The sequence below is a fragment of the Aspergillus tubingensis genome (assembly GCF_013340325.1).
Source record: "Aspergillus tubingensis WU-2223L DNA, scaffold_12, whole genome shotgun sequence".
NCBI classification, from domain to species: Eukaryota; Fungi; Ascomycota; class Eurotiomycetes; order Eurotiales; family Aspergillaceae; genus Aspergillus; species Aspergillus tubingensis.
The window spans coordinates 22,226-41,306 of NW_023336286.1; the positions used below are offsets into that span (position 1 = coordinate 22,226).

Genomic DNA, 19,081 nt, shown 5'->3' on the forward strand with positions numbered 1-19,081 from the left:
TATGTGTGCCTGACCTAAGACAGAACCTGCATTGCACATCTGCTGGCTTAGATCAGTGACGAACACCCAATACTGAAGAGCAAAACTACAACTTCGAACGAGTGGCACACCGAACTGAAACGAGCTAATGTACCTACACTGCCACGTGGTGATCCTGTTCCTGCTAATGTAACATAGACAAAAATAAGTGTTTGGATTGAACTACCGGAGGTCTTCAGGAGCTAAGAATACATCATAGCACCACAGATGCCGCTTGTGAGATGAACACAGTGAGGCCTGGAATTTGACGGTGTGGGCTGTTCCATCTTGAAAATGAGAAAGTCAACTCTTTTCCAAGTTATCCTCGTTTCCTGCTGGGCTGCAATAGTAAATACACGTGACTTTCCCTTTAAATTGTCTGTTCTGATACTGTCAATGCTGTCAGCATCTATGATGCAGCTTAGATCGCCCCTCCTTTTGCCACGTTATTGTGGATCTGTGGGGGATCCCTGATGGCTTAGAGGACGGTGGGCTCAGATCTACCATGCAATCCTCCGGTGGTTTGTAGGCCAGTAGAGTAAGTTAAGATGATCTTGGGTTTGCATAGTAATCATAGTAAGCAGTCCGAGTCCGCCATGACGTTTCTAGAATGTACATAGCTGGGGAAGGAAGCCAATCATCATCTAGCTGGCTGTTATGTCTCACTCAAGGGCCCAGTAGGGCTGTATTTGGTTAATAACGATGATATCATTTGAGGTAATAATGTATGCTACTCGAACGGGCCATTGTTCTCTGCTACAAGGCTATGCTACACCAACTGCTTGCTTCCGAGCCCAACTGGACAGCCTTACCACCATGGCTCAGCTACCAATGTCTCAGACAAGATGAAACTGCGCATTGCAAATTTAGACTGTCTGACCTCGTGTTCGATCAGCGGTTCAATCCTACAGCTGTTCCTGCTGCCCATGGCGTCGTCAATCGCCAGCATAAGTTGAGAGAGGGAGACCGGTGTAGTTTCTTCTTCCATCAAAGTACTTCTGAATTTTTTGATCTATCATTGAAAAGTGAGGGTGTGTGAAAAGTATGATCGACTCACAAATCTTATCAAATTTCGCCCTCAAGGGACTCCTACTGGGTCTCATAGCTTTGAGCTGCAGCGTTCGTCTCCCCATCTCCCCCCACCCTATAACATATGAACAAAATTGCTAACATTCGAGATTCATAGGCAGCTGGACTTTGCATTTCTCGACTTTTCTTTCACCCCTTAGCCAAGTATCCCGGTCCCTGGCTGGCAAAGATCACCACTTTGTATGCCGGTTATCATGCATGGCGCGGGGACCTGCATCTTGACATGTGGAGATGCCACGAGAAGTACGGTGAGTATCTCCGACTATTAATGGCATACGAACTTTGGAGTACTAACGTGAGGATCTCTCGGCTCTTAGGTGACTTTGTCCGATATGGACCTAATAGCCTCCTTGTCAACACTGCCGACGGACTTCACGACATATACAGCCATGGGAAGAACTTCAAAAAGGCCCAACGCTATGCCGCCATGGTGCATCGGGCCCCGAACACATTGACCGTGATTGACAAGAAGAAGCATGGCAAAAAGCGAAGAGTCATCAGCCAGGGCTTCTCGGATTCCGCACTCAAAAACCACGAGGTTGTCATCCTGGAGCAAATAAAGCACCTCTGCAACCAGCTGAAGGCAGGAGAGGGAGGTAAGCCGGTGCCAGCAGACACCTGGTCTACACCGAAAAATATGGGCCGAATGAGTATGTGCTTCCCACTGAGATAACCCTAACGTCCAATGAAACTAACACAGAACCATATTTTCCAGCCGACTACCTCGCCTTCGACGTCATGAGCAACATTATCTTCGATTGCCCCTGGTCAACCCTGCGTGACCCCACATTCCGCTTCGTACCGGAGGTGATCGAGAAGTCCAACGTCCGAGTCGGAACCCTAGCTCAAGCGCCCGAGCTCAGCATTTTCCGTCTCGACAAATACCTCTTCCCCGAAGCCATCAAGGCCAGGAACACGTTCATCAGCTTTGTCGAGGTGATGCTCACCCAAGGCATCGAAGCAGCCTCCAAGACAGGCAAGGGTGTCTTCGCGCTCCTCGCAAAAGCCAAAGACCCGGAGACTGGCCTTCCTCTACGCAACCGAGAACTAGGCGGCGAGAGCGCGACGCTGATTGTCGCGGGAACCGACACCTCCTCTACCGCGATGGCAGCCTGCTTCTTCTACCTATCGCATAACAGGGCAGCCTACGAGCGCGCAGCGAATGAGGTCCGCAGTATCTTTACTTCCCCAAATGAGATCCGCATGGGCCAACAAATGAACCAATGCGTATTTCTGCGTGCCTGCATTGACGAGAGCATGCGCATGTCCCCATCAGCGGCTGGATCGCTGTGGCGTGAGGCCGAGGAAGCAGGAGCTACTGTGGACGGACAGTATATCCCCCCTGGTGTGGATGTGGGAACGTGCATCTACAGCATTCATCACAATCCAGCTTATTATCCTGAGCCGTTCTGCTTCCAGCCCGAGCGGTGGATCGCGGACGAGTGTCGCTCGGTACAAGGGGATGTTGGACGCGCACGATCAGCGTTCAATCCTTTCTCAATCGGGCCTCGAAGTTGCATTGGTAAGAGTCTCGCTTATGTGGAGCTCCATCTTGTGTTGGCGAAGGTGCTTTGGGAGTTTGATATCCGCCTTCCAGAGGGGGATTTGGGGAAGATTGGGGAGGGGAAGGTGGGCGCTGAGTTTGGCCGGCATCGGCTTGATGAGTATCAGCTTTATGATCATTTGACTGCTGCGAAGAAGGGACCATATCTGGAGTTTTGTCCTCGAAATTAGGAATGAATGTGCGGTGGTTTGCTGGATATTGTGCATTGCATGCATTTTGTGTCAAGGTTTTGGCGTTCTTTCGTACTATCATGGCTGGTTCCCATTAGAAAGGATTATTTTTCGTTATGTTTCTTTGGTTCTTGTGTATTACCCTAAGGGACCATCATTAAGAATTCTTAGACAATTATTGACGTGCAGGAGAGACGTATTCAGTGACCGTGAGCGCCAGACTGTTGTCTACAGAAGTTCAATCAATGGCCGCAGGGAGGGTGGCTATGGGGAAAATGAAGGAACAGAAGATTGACTCACATAGATAAGCGCACAGTCCGAAAGCATGCAAGCACGGAAGCCTTGAGGGCCATGCGTACTGTAAGTTTCTTGAACTATTAGACTTATTATTTTCATGCTGAGAAGAAGGTCCTTTTTTTGTAGATCGGTACGTTTAAGGATATTAAGCAACGACCAGGTTGCCTCTGGGTAGGGTGAGCGGGAAGTAGTATGATAGTAGTTTACTGGATGGCTCGTCAATATAAATGGAATGGCTGTCCAAAGGGACCTGAGATTGGTGCACTTTTATGAGACACCCGAGCCTTTTGACATCGCGCTATCTGGCTGTCACTATCAGTCTACGAAGTTCTAGGTGAGCTTGAATGCCGGAACGTTGGAAACAACAGTACATGGTCCCATATTTCAGAACGGATGATAAGCAGAGTAGTGGAGCTAGAGCCCGGGAACGACTGTGGATATCTAGAGACATTGGCTACAATTATAAAGCGCCACTATAAACTACCAATGATGGCTAACCGTAAATCAGAAATTGACCCGATTTTCTCAATAATGACACCGGCTCATTCATGGTCAGGGTATGTAAGGTGTTCATATTAGCTTATTGCAGGCCATAATCGAAATTCAAGGGCTCTTCTCCGCGTAATCTTCGCCAATAATTAGTTGATTTGGCCAGATCGTCACACCCTCTGAGAACCCAGTTCCATTTACGCAAAAAGGTCTCACTGACTTCCCACCCCGTCGGATGCCATGGTGTTGTCCACACAATCAGACATGTCTCGTCGTTTGTAACGTCATAGAAATCAACAAGGTCATTGCAAAGAGCAGCTTCATCGAAGTTTCCATATCTCTGTAGCAAATTATCCCTCATTTTGGGGATTGGGAAAAGGTCTATCCACGGATGGTGGGGAATTTCCTTTTGTAATGAAGTAGGGCGTAGACTGATTGGGCAAAGTCTGATTCGACAGTCAGATACACTTGCACACCATGGGGACATGGCTTCTTCATCCAGCCAGTCCATAGTGAATCCTAGCGCGGATGTGTTATCCACAAGGGCCCGAAAAACATTAAATTGGATCAAAGTCAGGAGTTGATCGACTCTTGGAGAGCCTAATGCGTAATCTTTACGCGCCTTCGCCTCGTACTGCGCCATGATCTGTAGGATCTCCGCCCGACTCATCTGATGTATCGATGTTGGTGGTTGGATACTAGATTTAGGCGAAGCTAAAGCGTCCTCACTTTCTTCTCTGCTTGCAACTGCATTGGTGCGTTCCTGTTCTATCCTTTCACACTGATCTTCCGACGCTAGCGAGTTCCCTGCTCTCTCTGTTGTGGCTGGATTTATGTCCAATTCAGAGGTATTTGCAGCAGGCTTTGCTCTTCTTCGTTGACCTGAGTGGCCAGTCCAAGGTCAGCATACCGCCACACCAACTGATAACAATGGGCATACGGTAGATTCTCTGGTTCAATCGATTCTGCAGTTTTCGCCGAAGCGCTGGGTCCGTCAGACCAGTCCAATCTTCCTCAGCCGAACGCACTTCAGGCAGCCCCGGCGTGCAGCCCACCCGGTCTCCATGGGATAAATTGGTACTGTTGGCCATATTTATGCAGGAATGATTTCGAAAGTGCTTCACATGACCAGGAGAAATTCCGTAACCTTATCAACCGGTCATGGTAGGGTATCCTATGATTACTCATCCCAAGCAGTTAACCGACCGACCAAATAATGTCACAGCTCATCGTGGTCTGAAAAAGGGTGAGCGTGGTCTAACATTCTGCCAATCATTTTACTGCCTACTTTAGACCACGCCGAGAATGTTCTTGGCAAAATCTCATTCAATTTTAGACCACGATGAGCCTATAACAAGGCTTATACGTGTTGGGGTTTTAGAGTATTTCATCGGGGTGTCTCATTTCTTGAAATAAGTTAAGCATATGACTAGAATATATCCATCATCAGTATGCCGCAAATATGCACTTTCTTGTCAAAACAGAAGATCTCATCGTGGTTAGGATCGAGAGAAGTGGTCCCGTTTTTAGTGTTAGACCACACGGAGTTAACTCAAGGCAACGCCGAGCTGTAAGCCGAGTGGAGAACGACTGAACAAATATGGAGACCTATGACATATGGTAAGCAGGTCGCATAACCAAAACAGTAGAAGTCTAAATTTTCCCCACTCAGTCTTCAATCCCTGAGGACCAAAATTTACTTGGCCTTCGCATGCTCGACTTTGGATCATGTACCGCCAAGAGTCAATGCTGAATTGCCTTTGTCGGCATATTTCTTGGCACTAGCAGCAGCATTGTTGCTTATTACACGTCACAGTTTCCCAGTATCTACAGACGGAAACGCCTCAATATCGGTTATTAGGGGACCATGTTACCACTGTACCGTTTGTCTGAGTAGTATACTCGTAGCGAGGCTTGGCGGCTTATGGGTGGTTCTCAGCCGATAGGTTTCGAGATACTCCCTGCCGGGGTATGGACGAAATCATGCATTGAATGTGGAGAGAGTAATACGACATTGTAGTATATATACTCGTGTAGTTGCACATGGCTTCAGCAGCCTTCATCCAACCAACTCATTTTGTCATTCATTAACCTCCTGAGCCAGTCTGCGAATCCCAGACTCTTCCCTTTGTTCTTGTTCTCATTGCTTGACTTGGCCAACTGAACTATCATGATGTTGTTGACCGTTTTGATACCACTTCTCGCCACCATCCATCGCAGTGAGGCGGCCACCCCCCACCGAGTTGAGTTCGACAGCAACGGTATCAATGTAGTTGGAAATTTGTTTCTACCCAACAGTGTTGACTTGCCCACCACCAATGCATCCCTGCCTGCTGTTGTTGTCGGCCATCCCTGGACTGGGGTGAAAGAGCAAACTGCTGGTCTTTATGCCGAAGGCTTGGCAGAACATGGCTTTGTGACTTTAGCTTTCGACGCAGCATACCAGGGAGAGAGCGATGGACTGCCTCGCTATCTCGAGGACCCGCACCAGAGGACCGAAGATGTGAAGAATGCTGTCTCCTATCTTACCACTCTCTCCGGACTCGTGGACCCCGAACGAATTGCTGGTCTGGGTATATGTGCTTCAGGAGGCTACGTATCCTACGCTGCTCAGGCCGACAAGCGTATCAAGGCGTTGGCGACTGTGAGTGCCTTTGATGTGGGTCAATACCATCGTGAGCCTTTTGGTGGTGGTGAAGTGAACTTGACCGCCCTCAATGATCTGTTCACTGTGGCAAGTGAGCAGCGAACGCGGGAAACAGCCACCGGTGGTGTTGAGCTGGTGTTCAGTGCCCCCATGAGTCCTGCAGAAGTCACTCCAGATCTACCTTTGATGTTCCGAGAGGCGTATGACTATTATCGCACCTCCCGTGGCATGCATCCTCGTGCCCCCAATGTATACGTTGCTCGAAGCCAGGAATTGATGGCTGTCTACGATTCATTTGACAACATGCGGCTTCTTTCCCCGCGGCCTGTCCTGATTATGTACGGATCTCGTGCAGATACCGGGTATTTCTCGCGGCGAGCGTACGCAAATGCTCTGGAGCCCAAGGAAGAATTTGTGGTACCCAATGCCACTCATTTCGATCTGTATGACAATACAACTGTGACGTTACCCAGGCTCGTCGATTTTTTCAACGCGTCTGTTTAGCTCTGCTACCAGGTACTTGATCTTAGCCCTGGGGCTGCTCGGGGCTTCAAAACTTGTCATGTGCGGGCTCCCGCACCGCGTGGAACGAAGGCCCAATTGAATATATTATTCCTTAAATAGATACTATTGAAGCCAAGTGGCCGAGCATTACTTCTCTACGAATCGGATTTTATCAGGGCTCTCTAGTGTGTAATTTCGTACAGTTATATTCTGATAAACGGAACGTAGAAAATATATTTTTATCCAATTCCACGCATTTGTACGTAGTATCAAAGATCTAAGAGATTTCTATATAATTATAGCCAATGTACCACCACACAATCAGTTTCAAACCCTATAGATTATCAAATTTATATGAGAGTGAAAGTTAATAAAGTCACAGAAGTATCTTTGGGTAATTTAGATTCCAATATGACGTCCACAGCCGTACTTCGGGACAAAATGATCTCTACCAGCATCCAGCATTGATAATAGGTTTGCATTCTTTGAGAAGCCTCCTAGTCAGTCTAACTTTGCCTTTGCTCAATCATTGCAGACAGTTTATAACATCTTTCATAGCATACAGTGCAAGTTGCAGCATACAATGCCTAAATCTATTGTACTATAAGTGTAAATAGTCTTGTCTTTGTCTCGAAAGCCAACTAGCAGCAGAACTAAGCAGATTTAGTACACTCAATCGGCCTCTCTGACTCCACCCAATCAAAGTTTCCCATCAACTTCGTCAGCCACACGTCTCCAGGACCTTTGGGAGCCCGCGGAGTGCTACCATCAAGAAGGGAGCCGCTGAGGAAGGTATGAGGGAAGCCATGATCAAACTCATAAGATGCCTCAATCTGGTTCACCTCCTGGACACTGAGGGATAGTTCTAGTGCAGCAATGTTCTTCCGCAGATGCTCGACCTTCCGCCCACCAACGACCGGGAACACATAAGGGGCTTTGTGGCGGACATACGCCAAAGCAACACTGGTGAGATCCGTCTTCTTCGAATCCGCAATTGTCTCTAGAGTCCTAGCCACACGTTTCTCAACATCAAATGCCGGCCGTCCCTTGCGCCCGGGGTTCGTCTGCTCCCGCTCTCTGTATCCTGCTTCTGTATGAAACTGACCTTGTCCGAGGGCGCCCCAAGGAATCAATCCCATATTCTCATCGCGGCACATTGGAAGGATCTCTCGTTCGAAGTCGCGGATTGAGGCGTTCCAAAGACCTTGGTACACGGTGAACTGGCGTAAGCCGTGGTCACGAGCGTATTGGTTGGCCTTGGCAACTACCCAGGCAGGGCTATCAGAAATCCCGAGATAGAGAACCTTGCCGCTGGCGACCAGATCGTTGAGGCTATGCATCAATTCGGGAATCGAAACGGAGTAATCCCACCAGTGAAGGTAGAAGAGGTCGATGTAGCTCGTTTGTAGTTTCTGCAATGAGGATTCCAAAGAGACACGAATAGACTTGGCGCTATTGCCGCCATAGTTTGACTGAAGTCTGCCATTTTCATGGTTCTTGTAGCTGCTGGAGAACTTGGTGGCGAGAACGAGTTCATCGCGGTTTTGTCTTTCGGCTATCCACTCCCCGATCCATTTCTCAGACTCTTCGTTCTGGTAGTTGCTGGCGGTATCGATGAAGTTGCCGCCTTGACTGAAGAAGTAATCGAGAACTCCAAATGCAGTCTCTTTCGGACATTCGCCAAGCCAGTCCTTCCATGCGTCTCCAAAGTTCATGGTGCCAAGACAGAGTGGAGAAACCCTGACCGCCGCAGACGGAGCCAACTGGCGATGGCGGTCAAGGGGCGAGCGAGGCATAGGGTGAACAGGTAAAGACATGATGGTAGCTTTTCGAGATGAATGGAAGTGAATGGGTTGGAAATAACCCAGGGGAGTAGTGGTATTTATCCCCTGAATGGACTGGGTTCCTGTTGACTTGCTTACACTGCTAATCCAGGCAAAGTCAGAATGCCAGAGTGATTGTGAGAAACGCAACATGATGTCTATACCTAATGACATATGATAAGCCACTAGCAGGAGGTGAAATTCAGAAACCCCTTGAAGACCTTACACATCTAAAATCTAGGTATAGAGCGATCGTGACCAATGAAACATAATCCCCACATCCAATGACGTATAATAAGCAAATCGCGGGAGCTAAACACAGGGACGCACCGAAGAAATGGGCCCATTTCTAAATCGATCAGGTAAGTGATAGGCGAGATCTCCCAATCAATAGTTCCTTCTTGTAGCTTTGGCGATTTCTGTAATTCTTTCATCCACTAGAAGAACTTTTGCCAAATCGTTTCCCTAAACCTCAATTGACCGTCAGTGGAAAGTAGCCCGCGTGATGACACCGGATATTATCCGCCAAGAGGACATGAGCGGAGATAGAGCATAGGACCGGATTTACGACAGACATTTTGATTCTTAATCACATGTTCCTTCATTTGTCCGAATTCTGGATCGCAAGCCGGCCTTAAAAGGCCCATAGGCTACAAAATTTTAGTATCTTATACGACATTCAAGACATCGCCAGAGTCAATTATCGGATATGGCCAGCTTGCTACGGTAGATACGAAGTATTTCATAGCGACAAAAATAAAGACCCCAAACAAGTATCCTACTCATTCATCCTGTTCAGCATAAGCTTCGTTAGGAGAGTAGTTAATTTTGCTCAGCCCATTCAAAATATCGAGTAGAGAGGCAATTGAAAAGAACGCCGTTCTCTAAGGGGATTCACAAACCCAACCATGAAGCAAGCTTATGATCGCATGTGGCTGGTAGGCAATACAACTATACCATCCACCTTATATCACATTATCAACACGATGCAATGCTCCCTTCAAGAAATGGCAAGATGAAGTGACAGAACAGCAGGAATATACACGAGTAAATATGAAATGGCTAGGCCACGATTACTAGGCTAGGCAACAACAAATATACCCTGACAGACCGGCGCAGTCTCAGCCCCATCCAGGGTACTCCAGCAGTATAGCCAACGTGTCATTCAGTAGTCGCTAGGCATTTAGATATAGGCCTGTGCACGGCGGGGTCAGTCCTCATCGAACAACGACTGGAAGATTTATCTCTTTCAGGCAGATAAAGTGGGGCATTCCGCCCTGAGAAAACCCGAGCAGTCAGTCTACTAGAACTGTAGAGGTAAATAGATGGAAGTTGAGAATACTGAAACATTAAAAGAGCCTCGTGACTTTCTAGGTAGATAGTCTACATACATTCTGCTTCTGAGCTATATGGTGCCAACATTCTAGTATTTACGCGCCCGTCTGCCTCAAACAGCCGGTCCATATCGTATCCCAGGAAGGGCAGCATTGACCAGGTGGACAACCCATCTCAGCCATAAGGCTGCCCTAGTGCAGAGCCACGATCTTTTCCCCCAACTTGGGCCCGGAAGACCGTTGGTTCCATGACTCGGCGAAAGTACGAAAGTACCAGCTTTTCTGAGTGGTCACTGGTCAACCCAAGTGAGACATCCCCCACCTCGATCGGGAACATCCGCTCGATCAGGATTATGGTTGCCTGCGCCCTCGAACCAGTAGTATACAGCCCTCCGGAATAATACCAGGATTAAAATGAAAAGCGATCACCATGCCTATCAAATGTGCTTATGTAGGTGGTATACTGTCCTTTCGGGAGCCCTAGGCTCCCGACAAATGCCGCCTATTGGGAGTAGAGAACTAGCTCCATTGGCCGAGGAACTGGCTTTTAAATGTCAACGGTGTAGGCCCAATAGGTCCGGGCAAAGGGTCTTCTGACATATGTTTAGCTTGGCTTAGACTTGGTGAAAGGTATAAAGCTGCCTGCCTAGTCTCCACCGACTGTTTTGTTTCGTAGCATCAGCCAAATCCTACATTTACACCAGTCTAGCGCCGAGAACGAGGGAAAGTGAAGAAACGATGCTATCGGAGTTCTGGTCAGGATCCCAAAGTAGTCTTGCGTGTTTATCTACCTAAAGGAGTAGCTAACGGCACCAATATCTAGTCCCAGCTATGGGGTGAGTACCTGCCGACTATAATCAAAGCAAACAAAGACATCTTCTAACCTTCAAAGCCTCTCTTCGGAGTCCTCGGCTGTACAAGCGCCATTGTATTCACGAGCATCGGGGCAGCCTACGGAACCGCAAAGGCCGGGGTGGGCGTTTGCTCATCAGGTGTCCTGAGGCCAGACTTGATCGTCAAAAGTAATATTCCACCTATACTACCCTGCATGTAGTGTTCCATGAGCTAATCAGTCGAAGACATCGTTCCCATCGTTATGGCCGGCATCCTAGGCATCTACGGTCTCGTTGTTTCAGTACTGATTGCCAACAACCTCGCGCAGGAGATGGCTCTGTACACTAGTCTGCTTCAGCTGGGCGCCGGACTGGCGGTTGGGCTTTGCGGACTGGCTGCTGGGTAAGTAATTTCTATTTGAGAGTGTCTCTTCATATCAGATAGTGGTTATTGGCTGATTGATTGCAGGTTTGCGATTGGGATTGTCGGCGATGCGGGGGTGAGAGGGACCGCGCAACAGTCGAGGCTTTATGTGGGCATGATTCTTATTTTAATCTTTGCTGAGGTCTTGGGTATGTACCTCTGACCTATGTTTCTCTGAGGAACGGATGGAAGCTGATAGCAGCGGGATGGTATCATAGGATTGTACGGCTTGATTGTCGCGCTGTTGATGAACTCCAGGGCAGGCGTTGTCGACTTCAAATGCAGTAGCTGATTCTTCAAGAAGATTCAGTCTGGCACGCTGGATCTATGATAACAAGGTTGTGCGTGTATCCCAATACGCGCCTGCTCGACCCATGGGAAAGCTTGAATCCCTTATACTCTCAGTAACTGAGTATACATGTACACCTCATATGTTATCCATTATGAGGTTATACGTGCCTCCAGGATCTTTCATCAAGGTACCTTATTGCTATACAGTCGAGGAGTTTCTGTCCTGAGAGAAATCATAGAAATTGTATACTAGCGACTCTATTAGCCATGAGCCCATTAGCCAATATGGACTCCGCCGACTTGGTAGATACTTGGCTAGCTTGGTTGAGAGGACTAACCTGCAAGTCTATCCTCGATATGTCATTGACAATAATGAAAAGGTTATCACTCTTCCCCAGGAAGTACATGTTGTCCCCGGGCATGAGAAATGCACCTCGCACGGCACCCCTAGGCCATCTTTTGGGAGATGGTCGCATCTGGTTCACATGAATGAGCGAGCACGAGCTCTACTACTTACTATTCTACAAGACTCCTTCTCAACAGTTAATAGAAATACTCATTTACTGTATTCATTCCTCGTAAACATCGTAGAAAAATATCATAAGAACCATCGGAACCCGACAGCGCCCGGTCCGTCGCGCAACCTTTCAGTCGGGACATCCTGCGCCCGCATCCTGACACCCTCCTTACGATCCCTACGATGATTATCCACAAGCATATATACTCCCAACAGCGCCGCCAGAATAGCACCAGTTCCACCGAATGCGCCCACTGTGACGAGGGCAGGCAGATATTTGGGCTTATCTTTCTCCCGGAAGACATTACTCGACACTAAGCCCATTAGGTTCGCCAACGGCACACCAATACTCGTTAACAGCACACGCTTGTTCTCATCTGCAATATTGTTGTTATACCATGTGGAGAGCAGCACCGACGGCGCAGAGGTACCCCAGGTCATCATGAAGGTGGCAAAGTACGCTAGGTGGATCTGGCGATCGACGTCGTCGATAGCAGCGTAGATCATGAAGCCCGTAAAAGTGAGGAGGAAGCCTAGAACGATAAATGGGGCCCGGAGGCGAACGGCGTCTGATGCAAAGGCTAGGACGATGAGCATGGCGGCTCCGGTGACATTAGGGGCCACGGTGTAGAGGTTTGTTTTGACGGTGGAAAAGCCCAGGCGTTGAATGATCTGGGGCATGAAAAGGGAGACCCCCTGCAGGGGCACACCAAGACAGATTTCGATGGCGAGGAAGGCGTATGTGGAGGGGTGTTTGAAAATGCCGAGAGCGGAGCGGAGGTGGAAGGGTTCGTCGACGATGGCGGAACTGTCGACTTGGATGCGGTGGTGGGCGAGGAGCTTCTCGTCTTCGCTGAGGAAGGAGGCTGTCGAGGCAGAGCGAGGAAGATACCAGAAAGCGAAGCAGGAGAAGAGCACGGTGACACCGCCTTCGAGAATGAAGAGGTAACGCCAGTCTGGGAGTGAGGAGTCTTTGATTTGGAAGACGCCGAAGGCGAGTAGGCCGGAGAAGGCGTTGGCGATGTTGCTGGCTGCGTAGAAAATGGCGAGGCGACGGGCAAGCTCCCCACGCCGGTAGAAGGTCGTGAGGTAGTAAATGACTAGCGGGAAGAAGGCCGCTTCAGACATGCCGAGGAACCAGCGCAGAGCGAACATGCCACCAAAGTTCTTGGTCGCAGACGAGAGCAGTGTGAATGAGCCAAAAGAGAACATGAGTACGGGCAATACGCGTGCGGGACTCCAGCGCTTGCCGAGCATGGCAAATGGGGGCGCAAATACAACATATGGGACGTAGAAGATGGATAGGAGTAGGTTATATTGGCCGGGTTTGAAGTTAAGATCTGGTAATGTTAGCGACGGTAGATAAAGGAGCGAGGGCTGGTGTACCATCGCTCATGCCGGCGGTTTCGGCGTTACTGAGGTTGCCTTTATCCAAAGCATTGAAGAGGTCTAGAGTTATGAGCAGGTGAGAAAATAATATCTAGATGGATGTACGTACACATTAATGCGAGCACGGGAAGTATACGGAAATCGAAGCGGCGACAGAGAGCCCGTTCGGCCTTGTGGTCGATGACCTGGACGACATCTTCGACGACCCCCGGGACAGAGCCGTAGCGGTCGATGTGTGAAGCGTCGTCGGTGATGGAGTCGCGTGTAACCGACTTTTGGACTTTCGGCGGCGGATCCGAGGCTTGGGCGATCATGGTTCCTCCCGACTGCGGATGTATGTTTAGAGCTGAGAGGATAGGAAGGGGAGGTTGGAGGGAGGGGTGTTTTCAAGAGGTGACGATGCAAGGAGGGAAGGGAGAAAGACGGTCTGCTTTATGCATAAACAAGAACGGACAGGAACAGGCTTATCAGCCGGCCGTGAGGAGGATAACTGGAACCCCCCACGGCTTCTCCGCAGATCTGGCGATGCGACGACGACGGATGCGGCAAGGTTGCATCGCGGTGGCCCTTATCAGCCGGAGAGATAGCGTTGGGCGATATCGGCTGCGATGTTAGTTATCAGCACCCCTGTCAATGCTCGAGATAACTCAGATTAAGGGTCTTGGCTGCGTGTCACCGCTCTCCCTGCAAGATACACCTATGTAAGCAGTCTGATTAATGAACAAAATCATCAACTTGTACTTGTAGGGTCATGAAGGTGGTTGAGGATGAGAGACAAATTGAGTTTGCTTTTCTTCACTGGGGTTACATTGACCCTCATGTGAACTTCCCCGCATTCAAGCTTTGCCATGACGCGGAGCGACTCTATCGTCCCCTGGATACGAGATGCAGCCCTTCAACATTTGCCGAGGTGCAGACTTCCCGTGACGCACGGTGACTCTCCATGCTGTCAGTGCGCTGGCCTGGTACGGAGCACTCAAAGTCAATAACACGGAACATTTCCACGTTGTCTGTTGACACCCGGCGACTGATCATCATCCACAGTCTAGTCTCTACTCCTTTCTCTAAAGCTAGTGGTTCCCAGACACTTGCAACCTCAGAGGTAGCCATCGTGGGGATGTCCCTTGGTGCATTGCAATGACCACATTTGGTCGGAGAAAGCCATGCATATGGCACGAAGAGAGACCGTACACTCGGGTGCTGTCCTCCGGTAATGAAAGATCAACATACCTTCTTCATCAACCGGTATCCGGAAGGCAGTCATACTGCGGTTAAGGCACTAGATAATACGGCCAACACGGTAGCTCAAGAAAGCCCACGTCTGGCTGGGCAATTTGAACCAATCTTGACATCGGTCCTTGTCCAGAGGTTTGATCAAATCGTGACCATAATCAGAAATTCATTTCTCGGTCGCTTCAATCTCCAGTCGCGACCAAGCAAGGGGGCAGAAACTGGCGATGCGTGGCTGCCCTTCTAACTCTGACATTTCCAGGAGTAGCTGCTCCAAATTTGGTGAAGTGCAGAATTGTGCCTCGTTCATCTGCAGATCGTCAATAATGAGATTGAGATCAATGAAGCTCTCTCCGACCAGTCGTCCAAGGTGAATACACGGACTGGTCTGTCGTTAACACATACCACCCGGTCTTGCGATCGTGAGCGTTGCTCCGTTTGCCCATCCCTTGCTTGCTGAATTTTGCATTATATTCGTTTGGACTAGATGCGAGCATAGCGCTCGACACCTAGCGAGGATGTCTTCCTGGAACCGATTGCAAAGCACAAAGCCTTCGTCCCGACAAGCGATCATCAGTCGCTCTATCTCAATATCGGCGTTGTGGATAATAAATATGATGGGATGAGCGGTTGTTGTGCTGATTCATATTTCTGCAGGTCTTGTAGTAAGTATCCCATAGAAAATCACAGACAGTCATCGGACAACAATGACAGACAATGGCCAGCGCTTCGTTGATTGATTTTAGCAAGGCGCACGGCCAACACTGTTCTTGTTGGGACATAGTGACCCTAAAATGGCGTTTCGATTACCCAGATCCAAGTTGCGAGGTAGTTACATTATTAACGCTACTATCGAAAAGCTATCCTGCCATTGCGTGGGCTGATAAGGGGCCTCGAACCATTGCAGTGACTTGGAATATACCAGAGGCGACATTTTTGTGGCGGTTTATGTAAGACAGTCGGGGAACGGAGCAACGGAGACTTACCCGGAGACTTTAGCCCTGGTACTATAGACCGTGTTATTACTCCGGATTGGGACTGACAAATCGACCTTTGGACAGCATCAAAGGAGACTGCATTGTGTGTTGAGATAGATCAGCTTAGCAGCGTCCTCTTTTAGGTCACTCTCTTCGCATTGCCAAAATGTACTCCTTCGTATCTCCTCAACCTCTTCCTCCATCGCTACCGTCGAATAACACTCAAATCGAGTCGCAATGACTACCTCATCTCCAGGAGCGCAGGAAATTGAATCGCATGGTATCGAAATGTCATCGAGACATGATGATGGTAAGTAGCTCCTGAAGATGTCTCACAATAGCTGGGGGCCTTATCAATCCATTGACTAACTCATAATGATTCACGTGTAGTTTCTGAACAGACTGCGCAAGATGAATACGTCTACATTGCGGATAGATACAACTTGCTTCGGCGGATCATCTTCATCATGACGGTGTGTTCATCCATGTTTACCAATCAATTGGGCCTATGCAACAGCCTCACGACTCTCGAAATAATTGGCGATTCCTTTGGTGTCACTGCTCCTGGTCAACTCTCGTGGACAGTATCTGGCTATGGCTTGACTCTAGGCACGTTCGTGTTGATCGGGGGACGTTTGGGCGACGAGTTCGGCAACAAGGCAGTTTTCATCATCGGCATGGGCTGGCTTGCCTTGACCAGCATGATGGCAGGAGTCTCTGTCTATTCCAGCTGGCCCGTCTTCGTCCTTGCTCGTGTCCTGCAGGGCCTCGGTCCCGCCTTAACAGTGCCTAATGCACTCGCTATCTTCGGCAAATGCTTCTCGCAGGGCCCTCGCAACATGGGGTTCGCATGGTTTGCTGCATCAGCTCCAGTCGGTGCGATGGCCGGTCTCCTCTTTGGGGCCCTCTTCGCCATGGCGTGGTGGCCATGGATATACTGGAGTCAGGCTTTGGGGGTTGCCTTTCTCTTCGTGCTCGCCATATTTGCAATTCCAGACATGCCTCTTGAGGGTGAGCAAAAACAGCGACGAACGATACGCGAAACCTTGGACCACCTTGATCTCCCGGGAGGTGTCACCGGGGTGACAGCCCTGGTTCTGTTCAACTTCGCCTGGAATCAGAGCCTGGTTACTACGTGGGATGAACCCTATGTGTACGTGTGTCTCATCCTCAGCTTCCTTTTCCTGGCGGCGTTCCTTTACATCGAAATTCGCCTAGCTCGCTATCCAATTCTACCTGTCGCCGTCCTCACCTCCGACATCGCCTTCGTCTTCGGTTGTACAGCAGCCGGCTGGTCCACATTTGGCATCTGGGTAAGTACACCTCTTTGGCCCAAGATTCTGTCAAACTAACGATATGTCTAGCTCTTCTATGTCATCCGGATATGCCTTAACATCGGCGGTCAAACGCCCATCCAACTAGCTGCATGGCTCTCTCCCATCCTCGTCACCGGCATATCAACAGCATTGATAGTAGGCAAAATAATCACCAAGGTTCCCGCCCCATTCATCATGTTGTTTGCAATGCTGTGTTACTTCCTGACCTCCCTTCTCATGGCCCTGCGACCTGTACATTCGACGTACTGGACCTACTTCTTCTTCGCCACCATCATTGCCACCTTCGCCATGGATTCATCTTTGCCTGCTGCCACTATCATCTTCTCGAATGCAGTGCCGAGACAGTACCAGGGGATGGGATCTAGTGTGATCATGACGATCGTTGTCTATAGTATCTCGCTCGGTCTGGGTTTCGCTGGTACTATTGAACTTCAGATCAACAATGGTGGACACACCAAGGCAGAGTTGCTGCATGGTTACAGGGGTACGCTCTGGTTTTCGGTCGGGTTGACGGCATTCGGCACGGTCCTTGCCCTTATTTTTCTACTCAAAGATCAGCGGAGACGGAAGCGGACCAGGAATCAAGACGAAGAAGAAAAGAATGATTCATCGGAAAGTTGAACGCTTGAAGACCTAGTCCAGAGCTACGGGTGGAGTATTGACTAGAAGGGAGTCGAAGACTCCAAATTGGCCAAGCATGATTGTTGGGACTTGGTCGTAGATTGGTGGGCTTAAACAACGAGGCTTTTAGACTGGCAGTACTTGTGTTGAAGCATGGAACCCTCCGCCCTCCGCCTCCGGTCGCGGGTCAGGACTGCTTTTTATTATTGGGAAACTACTAGTTTACATTACTACTTATACATCACATATATAATTTCACCTACTCTAGCTTGGGCAGATCTCTGGGTGAGTAAATAGATCCCAGGTTTAAATATTAATCTGTGGCTTACTTGGTTACAACATCAGTAAATTACTTATTGTTCATGGACTTGACCAGGTCTTCAAATGTATTGAAGTGTAATATTTTCTGGCAACTTACTTTTTGAATGTGCTTAGTGTCTGGCCGTTATCTACTTCTATCTCCCGCTATTATCAGTATACTAGATATGAAGCACGAAGTCTTTCCACATTAAGATGAGGTTTCTGGAAACCTATAATTTCCGAGTATGAGTAGTGTAACTTTAATACCCTGAAAGTATTAGTGCCCGGCTGTCGCGACCTCGGTAATACGATCTTCCATGCCCTCCACCAGCTGAACCACGACGCCCGCCTCCTCCAGTCGCTTCCTTCCCGCGTTCTCCCCAATAAATTTCTCCGGCTCCTTGATTCCAACGTAAACGACCTTAATTGCATCGCCCAATTGGAGTATCCGTTCCACACAGGTTCGATTGCCGCTCAGCCTTCGGTTGCATGGCTCCATGGTCGTGTACAGAACGGTGTTTTGGGGCAACACCTTCCCAATCTGATCCTCGGGGATATTATGCTGTTTGGCCACTTTGATGAAACAGCAGTGTTCCGCGTGGGTGTTGCCTGGATCTCCCGGACGGTCTCCTGGTAATTCCATAGAATATCCGGTTGAAAGGATCTCGTTTTTATCGGCATCGACCAGAACTGCTCCGACACAAAACTTCGTCGGGGCTGGAGGTGAGAGACGAGCTTGATCGAGAGCATATTCCATGTAGGCTTTGTGGTCGCCAGCTGGAATACTGGGGTGGCTTGGCTTGGCGGCCATTGTACGAAAGCACCAGTAGAGGGATTTAACAAATGCGCTGCACCTCGATCGAATCAAAGTGGTCTCGGGTGGTGTATGTATCACGAAGGAAAAGAAAGAATGCAGGACCAGAAAGACCACATGGATCGATCTTCTCTTCCAATGGCCCCTGGGGTGAGGGGGAATGGCTGATGCGGGCCGCCATCATCCCCCTTTGACAGCTTAGGGTGCTTAGGGGCGCTAAGTCACCCACTCAACGTCCCTATCGCGCCCCACTGTATGTAGGTGTAGTGGGAAACTGTTACCCATGTTAACTGTTCCAGCCACGTACTTTGGTACAATGGCCATCGAAGCGCCAACTGCTTATTTGGTAATGGCATCCTCGCTGGGGTGTTAACGTTACCGCCCCAGGCCGTTCTTTCCTTCCGGGCAGTACG

General features: G+C 49.2%; 8 protein-coding genes across 8 annotated transcripts; 4 read left to right on the plus strand and 4 right to left on the minus strand.

Annotated features, from left to right (window-relative positions):
* Positions 1–1,062: 1,062 nt before the first annotated feature.
* AtWU_10060 (cytochrome P450) lies at positions 1,063–2,841 on the plus strand (the record flags this gene model as incomplete). The annotated part of the gene is made up of 4 exons (XM_035505165.1): positions 1,063–1,137; positions 1,205–1,355; positions 1,425–1,757; positions 1,823–2,841. 4 exons carry the CDS (start codon positions 1,063–1,065, stop codon positions 2,839–2,841), a joined length of 1,578 nt encoding a protein of 525 aa, XP_035361058.1.
* An 877-nt stretch (positions 2,842–3,718) lies between these two features.
* On the minus strand, positions 3,719–4,718 carry AtWU_10061 (bZIP transcription factor; the record flags this gene model as incomplete). Its single annotated transcript, XM_035505166.1, has 2 exons — positions 3,719–4,509; positions 4,568–4,718. The coding sequence occupies 2 exons, from the start codon at positions 4,716–4,718 to the stop codon at positions 3,719–3,721; spliced, it is 942 nt and encodes a 313-aa protein (XP_035361059.1).
* Positions 4,719–5,797: 1,079 nt separating this feature from the next.
* On the plus strand, positions 5,798–6,778 carry AtWU_10062 (alpha/beta hydrolase; the record flags this gene model as incomplete). Its single annotated transcript, XM_035505167.1, has 1 exon — positions 5,798–6,778. One exon carries the CDS (start codon positions 5,798–5,800, stop codon positions 6,776–6,778), a length of 981 nt encoding a protein of 326 aa, XP_035361060.1.
* A 653-nt stretch (positions 6,779–7,431) lies between these two features.
* AtWU_10063 (aldo/keto reductase) lies at positions 7,432–8,595 on the minus strand (the record flags this gene model as incomplete). The annotated part of the gene is made up of 1 exon (XM_035505168.1): positions 7,432–8,595. The coding sequence occupies one exon, from the start codon at positions 8,593–8,595 to the stop codon at positions 7,432–7,434; it is 1,164 nt and encodes a 387-aa protein (XP_035361061.1).
* Positions 8,596–10,673: 2,078 nt separating this feature from the next.
* Positions 10,674–11,484, plus strand: AtWU_10064 (V-type proton ATPase proteolipid subunit; the record flags this gene model as incomplete). Its single annotated transcript, XM_035505169.1, has 6 exons — positions 10,674–10,690; positions 10,759–10,771; positions 10,828–10,957; positions 11,015–11,171; positions 11,238–11,341; positions 11,411–11,484. The coding sequence occupies 6 exons, from the start codon at positions 10,674–10,676 to the stop codon at positions 11,482–11,484; spliced, it is 495 nt and encodes a 164-aa protein (XP_035361062.1).
* A 597-nt stretch (positions 11,485–12,081) lies between these two features.
* On the minus strand, positions 12,082–13,703 carry AtWU_10065 (putative MFS transporter; the record flags this gene model as incomplete). Its single annotated transcript, XM_035505170.1, has 3 exons — positions 12,082–13,340; positions 13,387–13,449; positions 13,499–13,703. The coding sequence occupies 3 exons, from the start codon at positions 13,701–13,703 to the stop codon at positions 12,082–12,084; spliced, it is 1,527 nt and encodes a 508-aa protein (XP_035361063.1).
* Positions 13,704–15,833: 2,130 nt separating this feature from the next.
* On the plus strand, positions 15,834–17,554 carry AtWU_10066 (MFS transporter; the record flags this gene model as incomplete). Its single annotated transcript, XM_035505171.1, has 3 exons — positions 15,834–15,906; positions 15,987–16,909; positions 16,961–17,554. 3 exons carry the CDS (start codon positions 15,834–15,836, stop codon positions 17,552–17,554), a joined length of 1,590 nt encoding a protein of 529 aa, XP_035361064.1.
* Positions 17,555–18,131: 577 nt separating this feature from the next.
* AtWU_10067 (putative DRAP deaminase) lies at positions 18,132–18,665 on the minus strand (the record flags this gene model as incomplete). Its single annotated transcript, XM_035505172.1, has 1 exon — positions 18,132–18,665. The coding sequence occupies one exon, from the start codon at positions 18,663–18,665 to the stop codon at positions 18,132–18,134; it is 534 nt and encodes a 177-aa protein (XP_035361065.1).
* Positions 18,666–19,081: the final 416 nt, after the last annotated feature.